The 21,422-nt window shown below is 36.5% G+C and overlaps 1 protein-coding gene across 1 annotated transcript in view; it reads right to left on the bottom strand.

Annotated features, from left to right (window-relative positions):
* Positions 1-689: 689 nt before the first annotated feature.
* Positions 690-21,422, bottom strand: part of LOC150084836 (1-phosphatidylinositol 4,5-bisphosphate phosphodiesterase classes I and II-like) — a 932,481-nt gene continuing 911,748 nt past the window's right edge. Inside the window, exons 33-34 of the mRNA XM_090376366.1 lie at positions 11,956-12,042; positions 690-806 (exon numbers count right to left, since the gene is read on the bottom strand). Coding sequence (XP_090232492.1) covers positions 690-806; positions 11,956-12,042 — 204 coding nt within the window. The remainder of the gene's footprint in view (positions 807-11,955; positions 12,043-21,422) is intronic.

Below are 21,422 nucleotides of genomic sequence, written 5' to 3'. Positions count from 1 at the left end.
TGTTTTCTTTATAATTTTCATTTTGGAATTCTTGGTGACTATGAAGCACAGCTGTCTTACCATCAAACCCAAAGCTGCACAGTGCCTTGAAGATGGTTGATGAACAAACATGTTCCTGTGGTCTCTTGGGTGCTTCATGATGTTTTCTGCTGATGATGGGTGTGAGTCATGAACTACCCTCTTTGTGGTTCATTGAACATATTTTGTGAGTTTATGTGGCCCTTCAGACTTTTTCTGTTGAGGTAGTGCCTATGGTCTTCCATTTTTCAATAACACCTGCACAATCGATTTTGGCAGGTTCAGACGAGTTGCAGCTGCATGTGCAAAAAGGTTACTGATGTGACATCCAACTGTCATTCAATGTTAAAAGACTATAATTTCTGATCCATGACTCATGGCTTTTAGCATACTGCTGTTGCACAGGCAGATCCACAAGATTTACACTGTAGATCTAAGCCAGTATGCATTTAATGGAGACTTCTGGTGGTATGCAATATTTGCAGAAGGTTCTGAATGCTTTGGTCCTATAGTGCATATATGCATATACTTATTACCCTACATCTACAGAGAGAGGAAAAAACACCAATTCTGAGTGGATTAATATTTTTTCACTCAACGTAGTCAATGTAAAAATATATTTTCTTGATACAGGCACATAAAAAGATGGTACATACCAAGATGTAACTTTTTCATAATGGTGCTGATTCAGCAGATGAAGCTCCAGAAGACCGTGATGGATTTGTTTCAAACTCCTTCAGTAAACTCCCGCAACGCTTTTCAAAATCTTCTTGTAGTCTTTCATGAGACTACAGTAAAAATAATAATAATAAAAAAAAATTTAGTTTGTTATATTTCACTTAATCTACGAACCATGATTTTTGTCACAAGAATAAAAACACTCTTTCCTACAAGGAGAAAAATTATTGCTTATTCAACCTGTTGTTACCATCTAGAATATACTGAACTTTTGTGCAAGGCTCTGCTTATTCTGGATAGGGAAAAAATAAATTTCTTTGTCCATCTAGAATAGGCAATTTGGAATTCTGGATAAGCCATCAAAGGTGGACATTACACAAATGTCGATACTGGAAACATGGTGCTACTCAGACACAGAGGGTACAGAATTTTAATATGGTGAGTACATGTACAAAAAAGGATAGACAGGAGGAGGAGAAGGGAGAGTTATATCCTTGGTAGAGAAGTAAATACATTATAAGGCAGTACAGTATACCCAATTGATGTGGGTCGTCAGCTTTTCCCAAACAATAATGAGAGTAGGTGTATGTTATAGGCTAAATGACTATGATGATTATAATGAACAACTATACAGGAAACTAGGGTGAGCCAATAAATCAGAATGTCTTATCACGGGGGATTTTAACTTTCCAGATATTGACTGGAATTTATGGGCTCGTCATCACTTACAGCAGTCGAACATTTCTGGGTTTACTGGATGACTGTTTTCTACACTAGCATATCAAAGAGAGACAGGAAGAGGAAGTAATTATCTTGATCTAATTATCAGTAGTGACTCTTTATGCATAAAGGATCTTCAGATAAAGCTACCACTAGGTGGCAGTGATCATAGTATAATAACGTGGAATTTATTTAAAAATATGCCTACTGTCAAAAACAAAAGGAAGGGATTTTACTTTTGCAAAGGCAACTGCAATTGCCTTAGACAGTTTTTATATTATTTTCAGTAGGAGCAACTTATGATATTAACAGCTGCAAATTCTAAACAAAAAATGTTCAGGGGGGAAAAACTGTAAAAGCTATTAAGCTTATTATACCAACTAATAGTACTGCTTAAAGTTTAGACCTGAATGGATGTCAGATGAACTGACGGGAATAGTAACAGAGAAGAAATACACATTAGACAATTATATATTATCAGGGAACACAGAGGAGCCTACAGTAAGTATAAACTAGTATGGTATGGTATAAGATTTTACTGGTGCATTAGCAGCAATGGCTATTATGTGCCAAGACAAGTATAAACTAGCTTGCCATCAAGTCATTAGTTCGGGGGTAGGCAGGCTAAGGTAGATTATAAGACTTTGGCTATGAATGCAAAGAAAAGCAGCAGAGAATTCTTGACTTATGTTAACATTAGAAGGAAAAGGATGAACCCATTAGCCCACTGGATATGATGGCATAGATACTGATTATCTATATTTTTTTCTAACAAACTGAAAAGTATTTTGCATCTACATTCACACATGAAGAATTTTTTAGGGATGGAGAGAGCAGAAATACCTAATTTTCTAACTGGAATCTAAGTGATTTTATAATAATGGAGATTAAAGTGAAAGAGAAACTGTTAAAGCTAAAAGTAAAGAATGCACCTGGAGCTGATGGTATTCATCTAGTTATATTAAAAGAAGAAACGAAAGGGGTAAGCAAACCATTAGCCACGATTATGAGAGGAGCCCTCTTGGATTCAGGGGAAGTCCCCACAGACTAGATATTTGTAATGCACAAAGGGTAAAGTGGATAATTAACTTTGACTTCAGTTCCAGGAAAAATAATGGAGTTAATGGTTAAAGAAATAATGCTGGATTATCTTGACAAGAATGGTTATATGCGAGTAACAGCTTGGATTTGGTATTCGTATTAGCAAATGACAAACAAGCAAGCTTATATAACATAAAAAAAAAAAAAAAAAAATACACCTACTTCTCAATCCTGTCTAATAATCTGTGTAGTTCTTCCTTAAATTTATTCAAAATACACACTTCCACAACACCAGATGGAAGTTTGTTCCAACATTCAACTACATACTATCTGAAAGTAAATTTCCACACATCTAAGCTGAGCTGCAACCATCCTTCCTCAATTTAATTTTACTTTCCTTCATGTGTGTTGTCTGAGCAAGAATAAGGATGCCATATCAGTACTTAGCTTACTCAATCCATTTAAAGCCTTAAATACCTCATTCAGATCTGGTTGCAAATGTTTAGTTTCCAGACACTGCAGTTTGCAGACTTGAAGTCTTTCTTGGCTTGCAGTCTCTCTTTTGTTCTCCTCACTTATCTTGTTGCTCTTCTACACCCTGTTCCAACAAATCAACATCCTTCCTAAAACAAGGCTTCCAGACCTGTAAGCAGTACTCATGATGTTGCCTAACCATTGCCTTATTTGAGAGGACAATTGCCTCCTTATTCCTGCTGGCAAAATTCCTCTACTTCATTAACAAAACACCATGAACTGTCCTAGCATCCCATATGCACTGCTCAGAAAACTGCATATAAAAATTCCTCATGTGAGAACATAGATGCAAAATATCTATTTGGTTTGTTAGCAACCTGAGCAGGATCATCAACTGTCATACCATTCATATCTAAGAGAAAAATGTAATTCATCCCTTTCCTTCTAATGTTTGCATAAGTAAAGAAGTCTTTGCCACATATTCCTTGTAATCTGCCTTAGCTTGTCTAACCTCCTTTGTGACTTGATTACATACTAGATTATGCCTACCACAGGCTTCTATATCACCTGAAAATTTATATGCATTCAATGCATTTTTCTTCTCTTCCACAAGTCTCATCAGTTCATCTGACATCCATTTAGGTCTAAGCCTTGAATGGCATTTCTTAGTTGGCATGAAAAGCCTAGTAGCTTCTATGATTACTTCTCTGAATGCTTCCCATTTAGAATTTGGTGTTGGTAACATCATCAGCTGGTCCCACTACATAGAATTTAAAATCTGCCTGAGACCACTATAATCACCATTACAAAAGCAAAAGCCCTTCCCTTTGCCCTTGACTGGGTGAGAAAGTGCAAATACCTATTTAAGGGTGATTTCCATTTTCTCCATATTGACTGGAGCAATCAGCAGAGAATTCAATATGGGAGGAAATATTTTTAAATCAATTAGACAATTTTTATTTACATCAAGATGTTAGGGAATGTACCAGAAGCAAGAATATTATAGACCTGATAAATCATCCACGACATGTACACTAGATAGCAGTAGAGAAGGGCTCCTGTACTGTCAAAGGACCAATAGTACGTGAGCCCTTAATGAAGTGGTTTTGACCTTTTTTTAATAATGGCACCCTTAATTAATTAATTTTATTTTGTGGCACCCCTACTCAATTTTCTGCCTGTTAGATCTGATTCTCTCTGTATGTATACAGTATGTGTGTGTATATATATATCTAATATTTTAAAAATAATAATAATAATAATAAAATTATAAACAAAATTACAATTCATAATACAAATTATATATACTTATATAAAAATTGTATTCTTTATATAGAGGTTATTATTATTATTATTATTAGCCATGTGGTGCAAGGAAGTCTGAGGCTTCCTTGCACCACATGGCTAATAATAATAATAATAACCAGCCAAAAAAAATCCCTGAGAGAGAGAGAGAGAGAGAGAGAGAGAGAGAGAGAGAGAGAGAGAGAGAGAGAGAGAGAGAGAGAGAGAGAGAGAAGAATGATGATATCTGGCTCAGGACCCTAGATGTGCCAAGCCCATACTCACCAGATGTGAGCCCGAGGTACTAAATAAATATCAATTATAGATCACCATAAAATTAAAAAGATACTGTACAATGGAGGGTATTTAAACACTTGGTTTACATAACTTTTCAATGAGATATTTGTGCCTGGTGTGATTTGCAGATCTCTTTGATAATAAGTGGAATATTGGAGAGACAGCAGCCTTCATAGCCGAGTGGTCAGGAGCGGGAGTGCAGTAGCACACACTCTTTGAGCAGACCCCGGTTCAAGCCCCTGACTGCTGAATATGGTCGATATGCTAACCCACAATGGACCAGGGTGGCAGATTATGGTCCATTTCCCTCAGCATGAATTGTTGAGGAGGCTTCCATCCTGCAGTGGGTTGATAATGGCTGCACTTTACCTTTTTTTTTTAACTCTCATTTCATCCTCAATCATTTGTAGTCTTTCCCCTCTTGTTAGTTTGTATAGCAGTAAGTACAAAAAATCCTTACTCACATAGGTAAGATGTAGAAAACTGCAACAGAATTACCACAGCTTTTTTTGCAATATGAGGATATTCATTCTTCATCTCTAACCAGAATTCGTCAATAGATACTTCTTTATATTTTAATTTCAAACTGCCATCATTAAGTACTTCAATTAACTCCTCCTGATCTATGAGACTGAGCTTAGAATGGCTTGAAACTGATGCAATAAATGAGTTCCTCAACCCAATCCAGTTATCATCGTAAGAGGGGCATGATGACCAGGTTTCTGAGTGTTTTTTTTTTAGATTGACCTCGGAACACTTATATGTATGGTTAAGGGAGGCATATGCTCCCTCTACCCACCCCCTTTATATGCCCCTGCCTCAACCAGTCATAGTCTTTGGTACATAAGTTTGGAAAATAGTACTGAATGTTTTTTTCCACTGCTACAAGATTCTCAGAAACCAGTGGTATTATTTCTTTATTCATAGTTGTATCAATGTGTGGAAACAAATCCAAGTTGCTTCCTTTCGCCATGGTGACCTACCTACAAGCTTAACTTATCTCTCAGAGCTTTGATTTTGTCAGTTGAAGATAAGATATTTTCAACTTTGCCTTGAATACTAGAATTAACTTCATTTAAAGTTTCAAAGATATCAACTAAATGTGACAATCTGGCATACCAATTATCACTGCAAGTAACATACAAAATTCTTTTTGCTTTTCAATGGCAAAATAAGAATGAATCTCATCCTTCAGTTCAAGTACTTGTACAATACCTTGCCTCTGTATAAAGGAGAAGATTAACATGTTTTGCCCCAACTTCTTCACAAAGCTTGGCAAAAAAGATGTGATTTAAGAGGCTTACTTTTTATATAGTTAACCATTTTTATAACTGTGTCTAGCACTTTTTTAAAGTCATTACTGAGTGTTTTCCCAACCAGCATGTCACAATGAAGAAAGCAATGTGCTGTTATGACATCACTATTAACTTTCTTCACTAAAGATTCAAACGTTTTCACTGAGCTGACCATTAATGGAGCACCATCTGTACAATTTCCCTCACAAGATTTCCGGCATAATCCAAGAGTTTCAAAGTACAGTCAGTTCTGCTATAGCACACATTTTGGCAACACGAATTTGCTTCAACGCCACTGATATATTAGGGAATAATGCATGTATAATGCAATTTTTGTGTTGGCTTATGCACGATTTCATCTACAATTAACACCAGGTGAACACAAAACCCGGAACCAAGCTGAATGTGGTGACCTGTGCAGCAATACATACAAGTTTCTGAATCTTAAAAAATGTCAAACGTCAAAGGTGTGAGAGCTATATTTCCCAGTTATTGTAGTTGTATTGGTTGGAGACACACTGTTGTCATTCGCTGTATTCACAAGATATTGTAGGCCAACTCATATTTTTCAGTTCGAACAGAAATTTTGTGAGGCTTGATAGCGTGAGCAGAGGTGTACATTTCTGGAGGTCACTGCCATAAAACGATAAAACAATTTGCAGGTCCTGGTTTACTAGGCTTTTCTGTTTAATGAAATCTAATTATGAACGGGTAGTAAACTCGATCTTATTGCATTTGCGATAATACTGATAGCTGGAATTCTGTGGGTTTTTATGTTATTAAGGTAAAATGTGTTTCCTCTTCCCTCATGGATCTTCAATCTTCAATAATATATAAAAGATAAATAAATTTTCAGAATCTTCTCTTCATTCCTGTTTTTAATGCTCAAAATTATTACTGCATATCTCACTTGTGCAATTTGTGCGTGCTGTGCTCGCACAAATTATTGATTGCTTATCTTTTTTTTACTGTTTTAAATTTTACAATCCAAAAAAAAAAAAAAAAAACAGTGAACAGAAATATCAATTAGTATGCATACATTACTGTAATATATATTTATTTATTAGAAATTTAAGATGTTTAAACCTGTGTTAGCAATTTTATTGGGTTTCTAACTTTTTTAGTGTTTTACTCACCACACTGAACATTTTTTGTTTTCTTTTTGGGTGCTCTGCCCCTATCCCTATTTTACCCGTAAGCCCTGTTGTTTTTAACGTGCAAAATGCCATAATGCAGAGATTTTTAGGAACACATGTACTGCATTATAGCAGAATTGACTGTAGGTACTTAAGTGGCAACTAACATCAGCCACAAGTGCAGAGTACCCTACCTCTTCGTGGTGTGGGTTGGGCAGGCTCAGCTGGCAAAAGTCACGCTATTCCTCCCTAACAGTGCTCAACAACCCCACTAGGGTTCGATTGATCCTGTGCCAAAAACCAAGTTACGAGAGGATGTCCCAGAGCTGCTAGCTCGGGACCATTGTGGACTACCATCTAGTAGAGTGTTGATCTCTACCAAGGCTGGTGAGCCCTCCGCAGCTCTTCCTTGGTTCAGCCTGGAAATGCCCATATTGTGATAGATAATTTACAACCAAGACAGGTCGTGGGGGGTGCATGTTAGAAAGGTGCACCCTATTCAGGCTAATCAAGAAATGGATGTTATGAGGGTTAAGGCTCATTGGTCGGCTAAGGAAGTCAGGATGCTTGCACTGCAGAAGCAAATCTCGTAGAACAGCCACCTTCTGGAATATCAACCAAAAGTTGCAGCAGATTTTTCCCCATAGGACAGTTGATTCCATCAAGGGACGAAGGAAGATGTTGTCTTATATGGAGATGGTGAATCAGATTCTTGCATCTGGTGACAACAGAGGCTTCTAAACTTTCCCCCAGCAACCCTGGACAATTGGGGAGCACAGGCAGTGACTCTAGTTGAGATCCTGGACAAGCAGGGATCTCAGAACATGATGTATTGAGTGACCAAGGGACTCTTGGGTCTATTCAAGCCCCTGGACTCTATTGACATTAACAGAATTGACATTAACTACTAGTGAACAAGGATTGTCTGGGTTCACATACAGGCCCCTGGACCATTGGGGAGCCAAGACTAACTTTGATCTTCGGGAGCCTGGACTATTGGGATCTCGAGAGCCCCAGATTTGGGGACTCATAAATCTAATCAAATGAGCATGCTTTAGAATCAAAGTGAGGCATCCGGTTCCGATGGGATGGGGGCTTGTTCCCCATGTCATCTGGTTCAAACTCCCACGTGGGCAAATTTTCAAGGTCTTGTGTCTAGGTTTTTAAGCCCGGCTAAACTGCAGGAGGAGGAGGAGGTATGGGTGCATGTCCCAGCCTAGATCTTGAAAGAACCTCTGCATGATGCAATCTTGGGATCTATTGCTGAACTGCTTTTGGAGTCTTTTGATCATTGTGACCTCAAGCTGTTATTATCACAAGCTGGATGGCTGATTAGGGATGATGGACCTTGATAGGCATATTAAAGTTAATCTACTTGATTCCAATCTAGTGGCTTCAAGGCTGGTTAGGCCAGTTAGCGAAAACAGAGCTGTTGTGAATCATAGGAGTTCTGGTAGACGTCAGTTGAGGAAAAGAGAGTGGTTTACTTTTGAAAACCACTCTCGCTATAGCGTGGTTTACAAATTGAAAAAAAAAATTAACTGCATTATGCACCAATACATTTGATATGTATGTATGTATTATAATGCCAGCATGTAGGCCAATGCGTTATGGATTCAAGGCCACGCTGACTGTTGTCGCAACTCCAATTACATACGGATCCTGCTAGCATTATACGTTAATAAATACTCTAGATTCCGAGCGGTGAGGTCGTTGACTGTGCGTAAGCTGTACAAATATTTTTCGCTATGTATTTTTTTATTAAAGATTATTTTTTAAAAAGGTTACACTTTTATACGTTATGTGCAAATATGAGTGGAAAGAAGAAATGTAATGCCGCTGAGTGTTCTTGTAGATCCAAACATCGAACGAGGTATGAAAGTAAGACAGGCATTGCAAAATGATATTCGATGTTATAAAGAGATAAATGCAGATAAAAAGAAGAAAAAACTGTGCAAACTAAGCTGATTAGTTATTTTTCAAAATAAAAATACAGTACATACTTCACTTATATTCTTTTGGTATATACATACTGCAACAAAAATCATTTGTACTGTACTTACTAGTATTTTTCATTTTTATCATTTTGGTTTCTTTTTTTGCAATAACTTCGTGTGCATAAATTTACAGTAAACAAACACCTATATATTTTTGCAACTTGACCCATATAATCAAATTGTCGGAAAGCATTACATTAAAATACATACTAATAATACCTCGATCAGCACGGTTTTGCATAGCACAGTATATTTTTGGCATGAATTAACCGCGCTATGTGAGGTATTCCTGTATTATAAGAATCGTAAACATTGTGCCTTGCATATTCTTGACCTGGCTAGCGTCGCTGAGATGTGGTAGATCCTGATGTATTTTTGAAGTTCCGGAGAGATGTATTTTGTGGATCGGTCAAGGACGAGTGGCTCAGATGTTGTTCCACCTAATTATGTTGAGGATGAGGAGTTGAGATGTGACTTGTATAGGCCAATTGAAGACATTGAAATTAGGGAGGCTTTGCTGGTGAAAACGTCTAGTCCTGATCCTGATGGCTTAATTCGTCTGTTCCTCCATGGAGTGCCATTTAAAGTTCTTCAAGACCTCATGCTTATATTTTTGTGGACTGATTCTTTACCGCCAGTGCTGTATGAGCCTTTTACAATTTTTATACCTAAGAAGGGATTCTAGTGATCCAACCAATTTTAGACCTATAACTGTGGCATCTGTGATTCTGAGATTGTACCACAAGATTCTGGCTAGGAGAACTCTCTTAAGATTAAATTGGATCCTAAACAGCGGGCATTTATTCCTACTGATGGAGTTGCGGAGAATGTGTTTATTATCTTCATCTAGAGAGTACCTTAGAAGTTTAAATCTTGCCTCAGTAGACATCCAAAAGGCTTTTGACAAGAGTTTCCTTTGCTGCCATCGTGGAAGGATTAAAGAGGAAGCAGTTCTCAGCTTCATTTGTGAAGTATATCGATCTTCTGCAAATCTACATGTTCTACTAGAATGAGATTTATGCAGGAATGCCTGGTGATTAAACTTTTAATGGAGTTAGCCAAGATGACCCTTTATCACTTATGTTATTTAACTTGGTGTTAGATATGTTTTTAAAGGAATTACCTACCTATATAGGTTTTGATCTTAAAAATTTTAGAATTAATGCCGTCGCATTCGCTGACAATCTCCTTCTAGCAGCTTAAACGTTTTCAGCCCGGTAAAGTCTTTTGGATAGAGTTAATAATTTATTTATGAGATGAGGCTTAAAAATCAATATAAAGAAGTCTGGGACTTCTTTATATTGATGAATATGGAGGTGGCCACTTTTAACAGAACAGAAAAAGATGCCATTAGTGAATTATAAAGTGATGAAAAAGTACAGTCTTTTCATCTATAATACAAAGAAAAGACTGAATCAGATTGGACCATTACATAATGGATACAGCAAAGTTGCAGATAACCAGCTGATTGCTATTGAATGAACAGGTACTTTACAGATGAAAGACTTTGCAGTGGGGAGAAGCTATGAGTCAAGCTGAACTGAATGTAATTAGTGATACCGAAATTGCAGGAGACTGTTTATTAGAACAGCTCTTGAATCTAACGCCAAGTAAGGCTCCTGAGGTTGAAAGCATACAGTAATTTTGAGGGAGGTGGTGAGAGAGTGCACTGAACTCAAGATTAATCATAAAGGCATGACTAGACTTTAGGGAGGTTTCTTTAGATTAGAGAAGTATCAACTTATTGCCAACCCATAAAGGCAGTTCTCAAGTGCAGAGTAGGTAACTACAGATTAGTCAATCTGACTTCAGCAGTAGGGGAAATTGTGGAAGCAACGATTAAAAATGTAATACACTGGCATCTTGGTAGAAATGGTAATCTGATGGAAACACATGCTTTTGTAGAGGAGGAAATCTTTTTTAACTAATTTGGATATAATTTTGTTTATCATTTATCTGGACTTTAGTAAAGCATTTGACTTTCTTACATGAGAAGTTGCTGTATAAACTGGATTGTGTTGGTGTTATGGGTAAGATTCTTAAATGAATCAGAGGATGGCTGCAGAACAGGGACAGTGGATTGTGGTGATTAATGGTTATTTTCCTGCATAGAGGAAAATGACTTCTAACATTGAGCTAGTGTTAGAAGTGAGATCACTCCAGGATTACTTCCACGACTGCTAATGTTTCTAATTTCTTAAATGACACTGGTGATATCAGCGAGTATCACCTGAAGGGATACAGCGAGTGATGTGAAACTTTGCAGATGATATCAAGAAAAATGGCAGCAAAGTTTTAATGCTGCAAAATAAGGTATTCTGGGAAATACCTTGTATTTTACAATTGAGAAATAACCCCAAAATAAATTACACAGTAGAAGTTGAATTAAAGATACTAGAGGAGAAGAGATATTTGGGTTTCAGGTCTGAACAGATAAGAAGTTCTCCAAGCAGTGCAGTAGCTGGCAAGGAGGAGCCACAGTGTCCTGTTGATGATTTATTGAACATTTGCTTGTAAGAGATAAAGAGGTCATAATTCCACTTTATAGGCGGTGGTGAAGCTATAAAAACTGAGATTCTTGAAAAGGTCCAAAGACAAGTGACATACTTGGTGAAATTGACAAAAAGGGGTACCCAAATGAGAAAAGACTTCTGATACATAATAAGCTACAGAGCTTGGAAACTATGAACCTTGGAAGGGCCCTGATGTAAAGCTCTGAGAGGGAAGAGTAAAATGAATGAAGGAAAAATTTTCAAAATTGGCAAAAAATTTTGAAATCAGCATGGTACTTCTGAACCATGGAGCACTGTGAAACTATGCACCTTGGAAGGGACCTGATGAGATATATAAAGCTCTGAGAGGGAAGAGGAATGAAGGAAAAAAAAAAATTGTGGTTATAAATGATACTTAAATCAGAGGATATAGATTCAAAATACAGGTAAAAAAAGGTAAATACAGGAAGAGATAATAAAACAAATTTAAATAAACTTCAAGGGGCAGACCGAAAGTACCAACCTGAGCCTTTTCTTCTTCAAGTTTCATTTTCACATCAGCATGCTTCCTTTCTAATTCAGCTTTTCTTTTCTTTAATAAGCTGCTGAACTACATAAAGATTATTAAGTGAAATTAAAAGAAAGTCCTATTAGGGAGAATTTGCAAATTTACTTGTTATTAATGATTTCAAGTGTTTTGCTATATCAACGAGTAATGATAAATATTGACTGAAACTATAAGTTACAAAGGGTACTAGGAAAGTTTTGCAATACAGCTTTGTTTATTTAATTTTTTCAAAGTAATTTCCTCTACATTCAATACACCTCTCCATCCTCCGAAACCAATCTTTAAACCAGTTCTGCCAAGTTTCACTAGGGAGTAAAGCACACTCGTTGTCCCAAGCCCATAGAAAGTCCTCATCACTGGAAAACCGCCTCCCTTTTAGCTTCATTTTCACATGCGGGAACAGTGCAAAGTCGCAGGGAGCAAGGTCTGGACTGTAGGGAGGGTGCTCGAGAAGTTTCAGTCCTGTCGTGGTCAAATATTCGGTGCAGGCTTTGGCGCGGTGAGCTTGGAGCATTATCGTGATGGAGGTACCAGGTGTCCATTCTTGACTTTGGCCGCAGGTTCTTCATAGATCCAATGACTTTAGGCAGGCATTGTTCAGTATACCATTTAGCTGTGACTGTCTTCTGCGTGTCCAAAACGACACGTTCCACAATTCCACTCGATTTGAAAAATACAGCTATCATTTTCTTCTTTACAGATCAGGATTTTCTGACAATTATGGGTGTGTCGTCATCATCAAAGACCCAAACTTTGTTTTGAGCCTTGGTCAGTAGATCGTAATAGTACAGCCAAGTCTCGTCACCTGTCACGATGTTGTTCACATACCGAGATTGTCCCTTATCAAACTTTTTTAACATCTCCCGGCACCAAGTCACACGTCGTGTCATCTGCTCTTCAGTCAGTTGATGCGGCACCCAGAGAGAACAAAGTTTCTTCATGCGCAAATTATCTTGCAGAATCGAACGAATTGCTGGTGCATTTAGGCCAAAAGTATCCTCTATGTGTTGGTAGGTCACTTGCCTGTTTTCGTCAAGCATTTTCCTCACAGCAGTAACGTTTTCCTCCGTAACTGACGTTCGTGGCCTTCCCGGCCTCTCAGAATCCTCCAGAGTGAAATTTCCCCTTTGGAATTCTCTATACCACCTGAATATCATTGTACGATGTGGACAATCGTCATCTAGTGCAAGAGTCATTTCTTCTAAGCACTGGTCTATGGTTAAACCACGCACGAAATTATACCGCAAAACTGTCCTTATCTCATTTCGTGACCACGATGCCATCGCAAGCACTTTACACTCTCACTACTAATGAATAACTGAGCCCATCGACTTGGCGCGACGGCTACTATGCACGTATGAACATGTCTCAACAAGCAGCTTCCTGTGATTCATTGTTGCGTCATATTGCAAAACTTTCCTAGTACCCTTTGTATTTAAAATTAAAGACCCTAAAAGAAATTTCATATTGGAAAAAAGTAAAATTAATGCAAGTAGCAAGCTTATATAGATCAGCTTAAAAAAAAAATAATAAAATAACCTAAATAATTCATCTGTCCATCCACTCAATAATTTGTCCCATTCTTCCTTAAATTTATTCAAATTATACCAGATAGTAGTTTATTCCACCAATCAATTAGTGGCTGAAAACTTTAATTTTATGTCCTCTTAAGAGTATTATTCAAGAGTATTATACAAAATGAACGAAGGAAAAAAAAAATTGTGGTTATAAATGATACTAAAATTAGGGGATATAGATTCAAAATACAGGTAAAAAAGGTAAATACAGGAAGACATAATAAAACAAATTTAAATAAAGTTTAAATAAACATCATAATTTAGTTTACCCAGTTAAAGCCTTAAACACTTCAGGTCTCCTCTCAGGTGCCCTGAGAGGAGACCTGAAGTTTTCAAGCACTGCAATTTGCAAAACTAAGGTTTTTCAAAGTAAGAGTATCCTTTTGTGTCCTTGACTAATCTGGCTGCTCTTCTCTACACCTGTTCCAACGGATCCACATCCTTCTTAAAATTAAGCTTCGAGAACTATGCTACTTAACTATTGCCTTATACAACAGGTAATCACCTCCTTGTCCTTGCTGGCAAAATTCATGTATATCACTGACAAAACCCCCATAAACTGTCCTTGCTGCCTGACTGCACTACTCACAAAACTTTGTCAGAATGTACAATTATCCATAGATCTCTTTCATTCTCCACCATGTTGAGTGAGGTATCACATAATTGGTATGTTATTCTGGTATTACTGCTTCACACATATGCAGTACCTTGCATTTGTCAATGTTAAACTTCAATTGCCACTTCTCAGCCCATCTCCCATCTGCCCAATTTTTCTAGATCTCATTGCAGTATCCTGGAAACCTTTGTATCATCTGAAAACTTAAGACATTAAGCCTGATATACTTTCATCAACGTTATTAATAAATATTGAAAGCAACAATGGGCCCAACACTGAACCCTGAAGAACTCCACTAATAACATTAGTCCAAGGAGAGCAGTGTCATTTATAATCACCCTCTTATCTTCTACCACTCAACCATTCCTTTATTCATAGCATTAATTTTCTCCTAATGCCACATTACCCTAGTTAGTACAGCAATATTTTCATGTAAAACAGTGTCAAACGCTTTACTGAAATCTGTATATGAAGTCAAAATTATTTTTTGCATCCAGTTCCTTTGTTACTATGTCATAAGTATCCAATATGATTGCCACTTAATAAATTAATGTTGTAATTGCAGTATAACTGCATTTCTGTCAAGATGATCCTGCAGTACTTCTTTAACTACTGACTCCATTATTTTCCCTGGAACAGAGGTAAAGCTTACAGATCTGTAATTACTCATTTTGTCTTTTGATCCCCCTTTGTGAATATGAAAGGCATTTGCACATCTACAATTTATAGAGGCCTTTTGTGAATCGAATTTTAATTTAATCAAAGGATGCACTCATAATTATGGCTAAAATCCTGCTTACCTTTTGCTGCTTCTTTTAATATAATTGGATAGAGTCCACTAGACCCAGGTACTTGTTTAATTTTAGCTTCAACAATTTCTTTTCCACTTTCTTCTCAGCTATCACAAAATCATTTAGCTCCCAATTATAACTTGGTTTACTCTCAGCATTTTCATCCCTAAAAATTTCCTCTATGAATATAGATGCAATATATTTATTTTGTTTGTCAGCAATATAAAGGAGGATCATCAGTAGATATGCCATTCATATCTAATGGGCCAATGTGATTCATTCTTTTCTTTCTAGTATAACATCCACAAAGAATTCTTTGTTACTTTTCTTTGCATTCTTAGATAAATAACTCATAACCTGCATAAGCTTGCGTAATCCTCTTACTGACTTGATTGCAGACTAGTTGGTACTTGCTATAGGTTTCTCTATCATCTTCTAATTTATAATCATCCAATGAATTTTTTTTCTCTGCCACTGATCTCCTCAGTTCATCTGACATCCACGTAGATCTAAACCGTCAACAATCTTTGTTGGTAGCTTAGGAGTTTCTATGATTAACTTTCCTGAATGCTTCTCATTTAGAATTTGCAGTTGGCAACATCACCAGTTGGTTCTACAAAAAAATAATTTAAAAACTGCCTAAGACCACTTCAGTCACTTTTATGAAAGCAAAAATCCTTCTGTTTACCCTTGACAGAAGTTATATCTTTAAGCCGAACACACACATCAATATATTATGATCACTGCTGCCTAGTGGTTCCTTTATCTGGAGATTCTTAATGCATGAAGAGTCACTGCTGATAATCAGATCAGAGGTATTGCATTTTTTTGTTGCCTTTCTAACATGCTGCTGTAGAAAGCAGTAATTCAATAAATACAGAAAATTTCTGCAAGTGACTAACCCACAAGTTCTTGCTAATACCTGGAAAGTTAAGAAATTCTGATTTACTGGCTTATTCTATTTGTCCATTATACTCATTACAGTCATTTAGGTGCCTCCGTAGCCAGGTGGGAAGGAGCAGCAGTGCGTAGCATACGCTTCTTGATTAGACCGGGGTTCAAGCCCGTCACCACCAAATACAGAGGATGCGGAAAGGTCAGTGAATGACCACCGCATATCCCGGAGCAATATGGTCTTAGTTGCTAATGCTCCTAACAAAAGAAAACAAAACAAACAACAGTCATTTAGCTTACAGCAGACTCCTACTCTCATTTTAGTTTTTCAAAGTTTTTCAAGTGCTTATGTCATACCAAACTGGCTCAATATTTCCTTCCTGGCCAGGCGTCTCTGTAGCCAGGTGGGAAGGAGCAGTAGTGCATAGCACACGCTTCTTGATTAGACCGGGGTTCGAGCCCGTCACCACCACATGCGGGAAGGTCAGGGAATGACCACCGCATATCCCGAAGCAATATGGCCTTAGTTGCTAATGCTCCTAAAAACCAAATAACAAACAACAACATTGTCCTGGCCACCTGCATTTACTGGACACACTGCCTTAGATTCCATCGGCTTCTTAATCAAGAGTATAACTCCTCCTTCCCTCTCATACCCACCTGCCTGCCTGTCTGTCCTTCCTGTACGCATTGTAACTATATTCAAATTCCACATCCCTTATGTCTGAGTGGCATCACATTTCTGAGATCCCTATAGTGTTTACATTTGATGACATAACCATACTTCATGGGCAAATTTCTTTGTGATACTTCTAGCATTAGTGTACAAGCAAGTTTACACGTACCTGTTTTTCCTATTGGTAACCTTAACTCAGCCCATGTATTTCTCATGAGGATTCCCAGCAGGTTTTGTAATTTCCAGCTCTTCAGGTTTCAGTATGTCCTAACAGAAGCAGTGCAAAATCACTTTCACCTCTGCTTGCAGCTGCTGTTTCAATCTATTAGTCTATTTATTTCCCCCTACCCAAGCTAGGAGTTTGATGCATCTAATGCTGCCTTGATAGCATCAACAAATATTCTTGCACCCCTTCTATTTAAGTGTATCCCCTCCCTATAAAAACAGTTTCTTCTGTTAACAAGCACAAACCATGTTGAGAAATTCTACCCCATGAGCCTTATAGTCTCTCCAATCAGAATTGTCTGACAAGGTTCTCACATATACTTGGTAGATATATCCCTGGTCCTGTTTTATCTGTCCTTTCTGTACAATATATTTCCTGTTTCCCTGACAACAGCTGAAGAGATCTTTGGGGGACCAGAGATCTCTGCCACAAAGGATGTATGATGCTTGAGTGTTGGTTATAGCTTTGAGCTGGGTGCTGAGTGCTTGGATTCCTCATTTTAGTCCCACTGAAGGTATCAAGTCATCATATAAGCTCATCAAAATGCAGAATTTTCAATTAATTTCCTCATATGATTGACAACAAATACACAAAAAGGCATCCCCTTTGTCTGTATCACATCTAGCTAAAGGTAGCTTTGTAAGGAGGCAACAAGTAGGACACATAATATAATCCTAACTCACAAGAGAACTGCCCTCAGCAGTTCTCCCTCAAGACAGAGTATTCCTGCCACTTTCAGTTTTTTGCTTTGCTGTGCTAGTCTAAGGCATGATTTTAGTCTAAATTTAACTTAAACATAACACAGGGAACTAAGAGATATGAATATATTAATGCTACACTAATCCCAGCTTATTTGATGGCAGTATGAACTACTTTAATTTTAATTTGTGTTATGTACTATATGATACATTTTGTTCATCTGTTTTGTTTGGTTATAAAATGACATTCATACTGCTATAAAAATAAAAACAGTTCTAATATCAATTATGCTCCAATGAAATTACATATAAAAATACTAAGCAGCATTTATTTATGTATTTATATCAATATAATAACAATGGTGGCAGAATTTGGCTGTTTTTTTATACAATTTCGAATGCCAAGTAATGAACAAATTCACCAACTTTATCAAGTAAACACAAATAATAATTGCACTATTAATTTTAATCAAAAGATAACAAAAAAAACCAATAATTTTTAGATAATAAAAAAATTCCACTTAGCAGATCTCAAAAAAGCAATCTTATGTCTTTGTTCTTTAACACTGATAAATAATTTCTTCACTATGCTTTAGCATTCCTATAGAGCTTTTAATGCTGATTTCAGATATGTTGGTGAAATGTTTCTATTGGTTCATAATTGCCAATTCTTAGAAAGTGGAAACCATAACAATTTTAATGATGGTCTGTTTGGAACACTCCAGAACAGCCTTTTGGAAATTTTCTTCCAAATTAATAAATTGTACAATGAATGCAATTTATTTTTGTGCAACTGTCCCTTCTGAATGTAGTTGGATTATTTATTTTTAGGAGGTGCGGTTATCAAATAACAAAAAACTATTATGAGGTGTGGTTATCAAATAACGAGACTGTGTATGCAGCCACTACTCATCCAGCACTACTGTAAAAAAATGGCACAGCAGTTGACCTTGAATATTTCTCTAGTTGTCTGTCAAGTCATGTTTCAATGCACTCATTCACTTTGCAGTGAGACAGGTTTTAATTACCTTGTGTTATTGCAGTTTGCCAGAAAATGACAGACAAAAGAATTGAACAATGAATCAACCTCAAAATTTGTAAAAAACTAAAGAAAACACCAAATGAATGTTATGAGTTGGTATGTCAAATTTAGGAAGAAGATACTATGTCAAGAGCGTGCATGTGTGTGTGGCATAAAAGATTTTTTAGAAGGAAGAGAGAATGATGGAAGATGATAAATGACCAGACTGTTTGGTATCTATGAAAACTGATGATGAAATTATGGGTTGGGTAAGGACACTGATTAGAAGTGATGATTGTTTAAGTATTAGAATGGCTGCATTAGAACTCAATATGGACAAAGATACAGTTAGACAAATTTTAACTGAAAATTTGAGTATGAGGAAAAAAAGTGTCTGTGCCAAGATGGTGCCAAAAATTTTGAATGAAGATCAAAGGATGAGAAGATTCCAAGTTTGTGAAGATGTTTTGAAAAAAAAGTGAAGCAGATCAGGACTTTCTAAGTACTGTAATTACTTGCAATGCAATGAAAATCGGCTGTTCCAGTATGACTCAGAAACTAAAAGGCAGTAAATGCAATGGAAGACAAAACAATCCCTCAGACAAATCCCTGTGTGTGTGAACATGCACCCTACTTGCCAGACCCAGCCCGCTGCGACTTTTTTCTCTTCTCTGACCTGAAAAGTGTAATTAAAGGAACCCATTTTCAGCCCACTGAAGACGTTCACAAAAAAAAAACAACTGCAGTTAAAAGGGCTTACAAAAGATTACTTCAGAAATGTTTTTGTGCTTAGAAGAAACATATGGAACAGTGTGTGCAAGCCCAAGGCAATTATTTGAAGGGTAAGATAAGAAATATTTCACTATATTGATTTTATTGCAACAATCTCTTGTTATTTAATAGCTACACCTTGTGTATATATATAAAATCCTTTATTACAAAAAAAAAAAAAAAAAAAAAAAAAAGGAGGGGAAAGACAATATTCAACTGAAAAGTCTATTCCAGTACAGGATTAATTAGAGGAGAAAAATTAGTCACATTACAATTAATAGCTAGTTAACATTCACAAGTTTTAAAAAAAATTAAAAATTCTAACTGGTACAAAAAGAAAGACTACTTCCACAACACTAGGTTGACTTGAAAGCATTGCAAGCAGCTATTTCAGAATTAACAAAAAAAATGCACAAATCCCAAATGGTGACAATGTTATAACATGATTATCATTTACAACTAGCTTGAAAGTTGAATTTTTTCATTTGATATAAATCCTTTACTTCATGTTGAAAAATAACACAATCCACAGGTTGGTTGCATGCTGTCACTATCTTTTTTTCAATAGTGAAGAGCTTTAAAGGAGATCAAAATGTTGTTAACTGTAATTTTAATGTGAATGAAACTAGAATAAACATTGCTTTGCAGATATGGAACTCCTCAATTTAGTTTTATTTTTATCACATGTATTCAGAGTTTTTGTTTCTGCAAAAATAATAGAATTTAGAATTTTAATAGTACAGGTAGCCCTCGATTTATGTCAGGGTTAGGTTCCTGGGGGGACAGGTGCAAATGAAACCCTTTATATAATGGAGTCAATTGGAAATCACAGGGTTAGGTTCTGGGCACCAAAAATTTTACCTACTACTTTGCATCGATTTTATTTTATTAGCATTCTTCATAGTTGTATTAATAGTCAATGGAGGCATATTCATAGCCCTACACACATTAGGGTGGCTTTCATCAGATTCTATCCTCCGGAAATTGCACTAGGATTCAATTAACTACTTTTACCAGACATGGTGTGTCTTGATTCAATTCAATTAAAAACTTTATGACATGATTGGAAAAAAACTGCACACGGCTATCACTATTATTATTATTTAATTTATTAATAGCACAATTAATAAAAAAATGTTAGCGTAATAATTTCCACAACGTGTAAATAGCGTAAACAACAACCAACTGAATGTTTCACCGCATGGACCTTTACTACCCGCATCCACGAGTGGTTACTTTGAGGGTGGGAATCTTTCTCGTCTCTGATACGAATGCACTAATTGCTGATTGGCTCAGATTGTCCTAATCTGAGCCAATAAACAGCACACGGTATGATGCCGATAAATTTTGTCTGGCGATTTTAAACTTTCAATTTATAAAAAAATTGCAATAATACTGTATGTACAAATAAATAAAAATGGCCTTGTGGTTAATGATCGGCACTATTGCGAATTGGCGCAAATTGGACCAGCACAAAACGAGGGCTACCTGTATATTCTTTCTTCTTTAGAAGTTATAATAGGTATCTTTAACAATGAAAACTTTAATCAAATGAGTAAAATATATTCTAATATATGTAAATCAGATTTACTAGCATTAGTCCAAATATTGACTACATAATTGATCACAGAATTGACCAATGCAAAATACATCAAAATTTTGGTCACTAATGTCAGTTTCTTGCTGATGTGATAAAATAAATATAAATTAAATATTAACTTACTGACCAAATATTGTATATGCTTTGACTAGCATGTCTAACCAGAGATCCTGATAGTTATGGGAAGAGATGACATCTATTATATCACAACTACACTTGTATGTATTTGTTGAATGTAAACAATTTTTATTACATAAACTTAAAACAGAACATGTTTCTAATGTTTGTTGAGGAACTATAATCAACAGCAATTTGGTTGTAGTAGTAGTAGTAGTAGTAGTGGCATGTGATGCAAGAAAGCAAGTGTATGAGCTTATGCAGCATCAACCAAAAAAAAAAACAAAAAAACACAACATTCCCTCCAAATGCCTGTCCAGTTCATCCTTAAATTTATTCAACCTATCAACTTCCACAACGACAAATGGAAGTTTGTTCCAGCAATTAACCACCCGCTGGCTAAAGGCAAATTTCTGCACATCTATTCTTCATCTG

The sequence above is a fragment of the Mastigoproctus giganteus genome, chromosome 6 (genome assembly GCF_048544385.1).
Source record: "Mastigoproctus giganteus isolate SK-2022 chromosome 6, ASM4854438v1, whole genome shotgun sequence".
Taxonomy (NCBI): Eukaryota; Metazoa; Arthropoda; class Arachnida; order Uropygi; family Thelyphonidae; genus Mastigoproctus; species Mastigoproctus giganteus.
The sequence above is the reverse complement of the archived record's forward strand: the minus strand, read 5'-3'. Positions and strand labels throughout refer to the sequence as shown.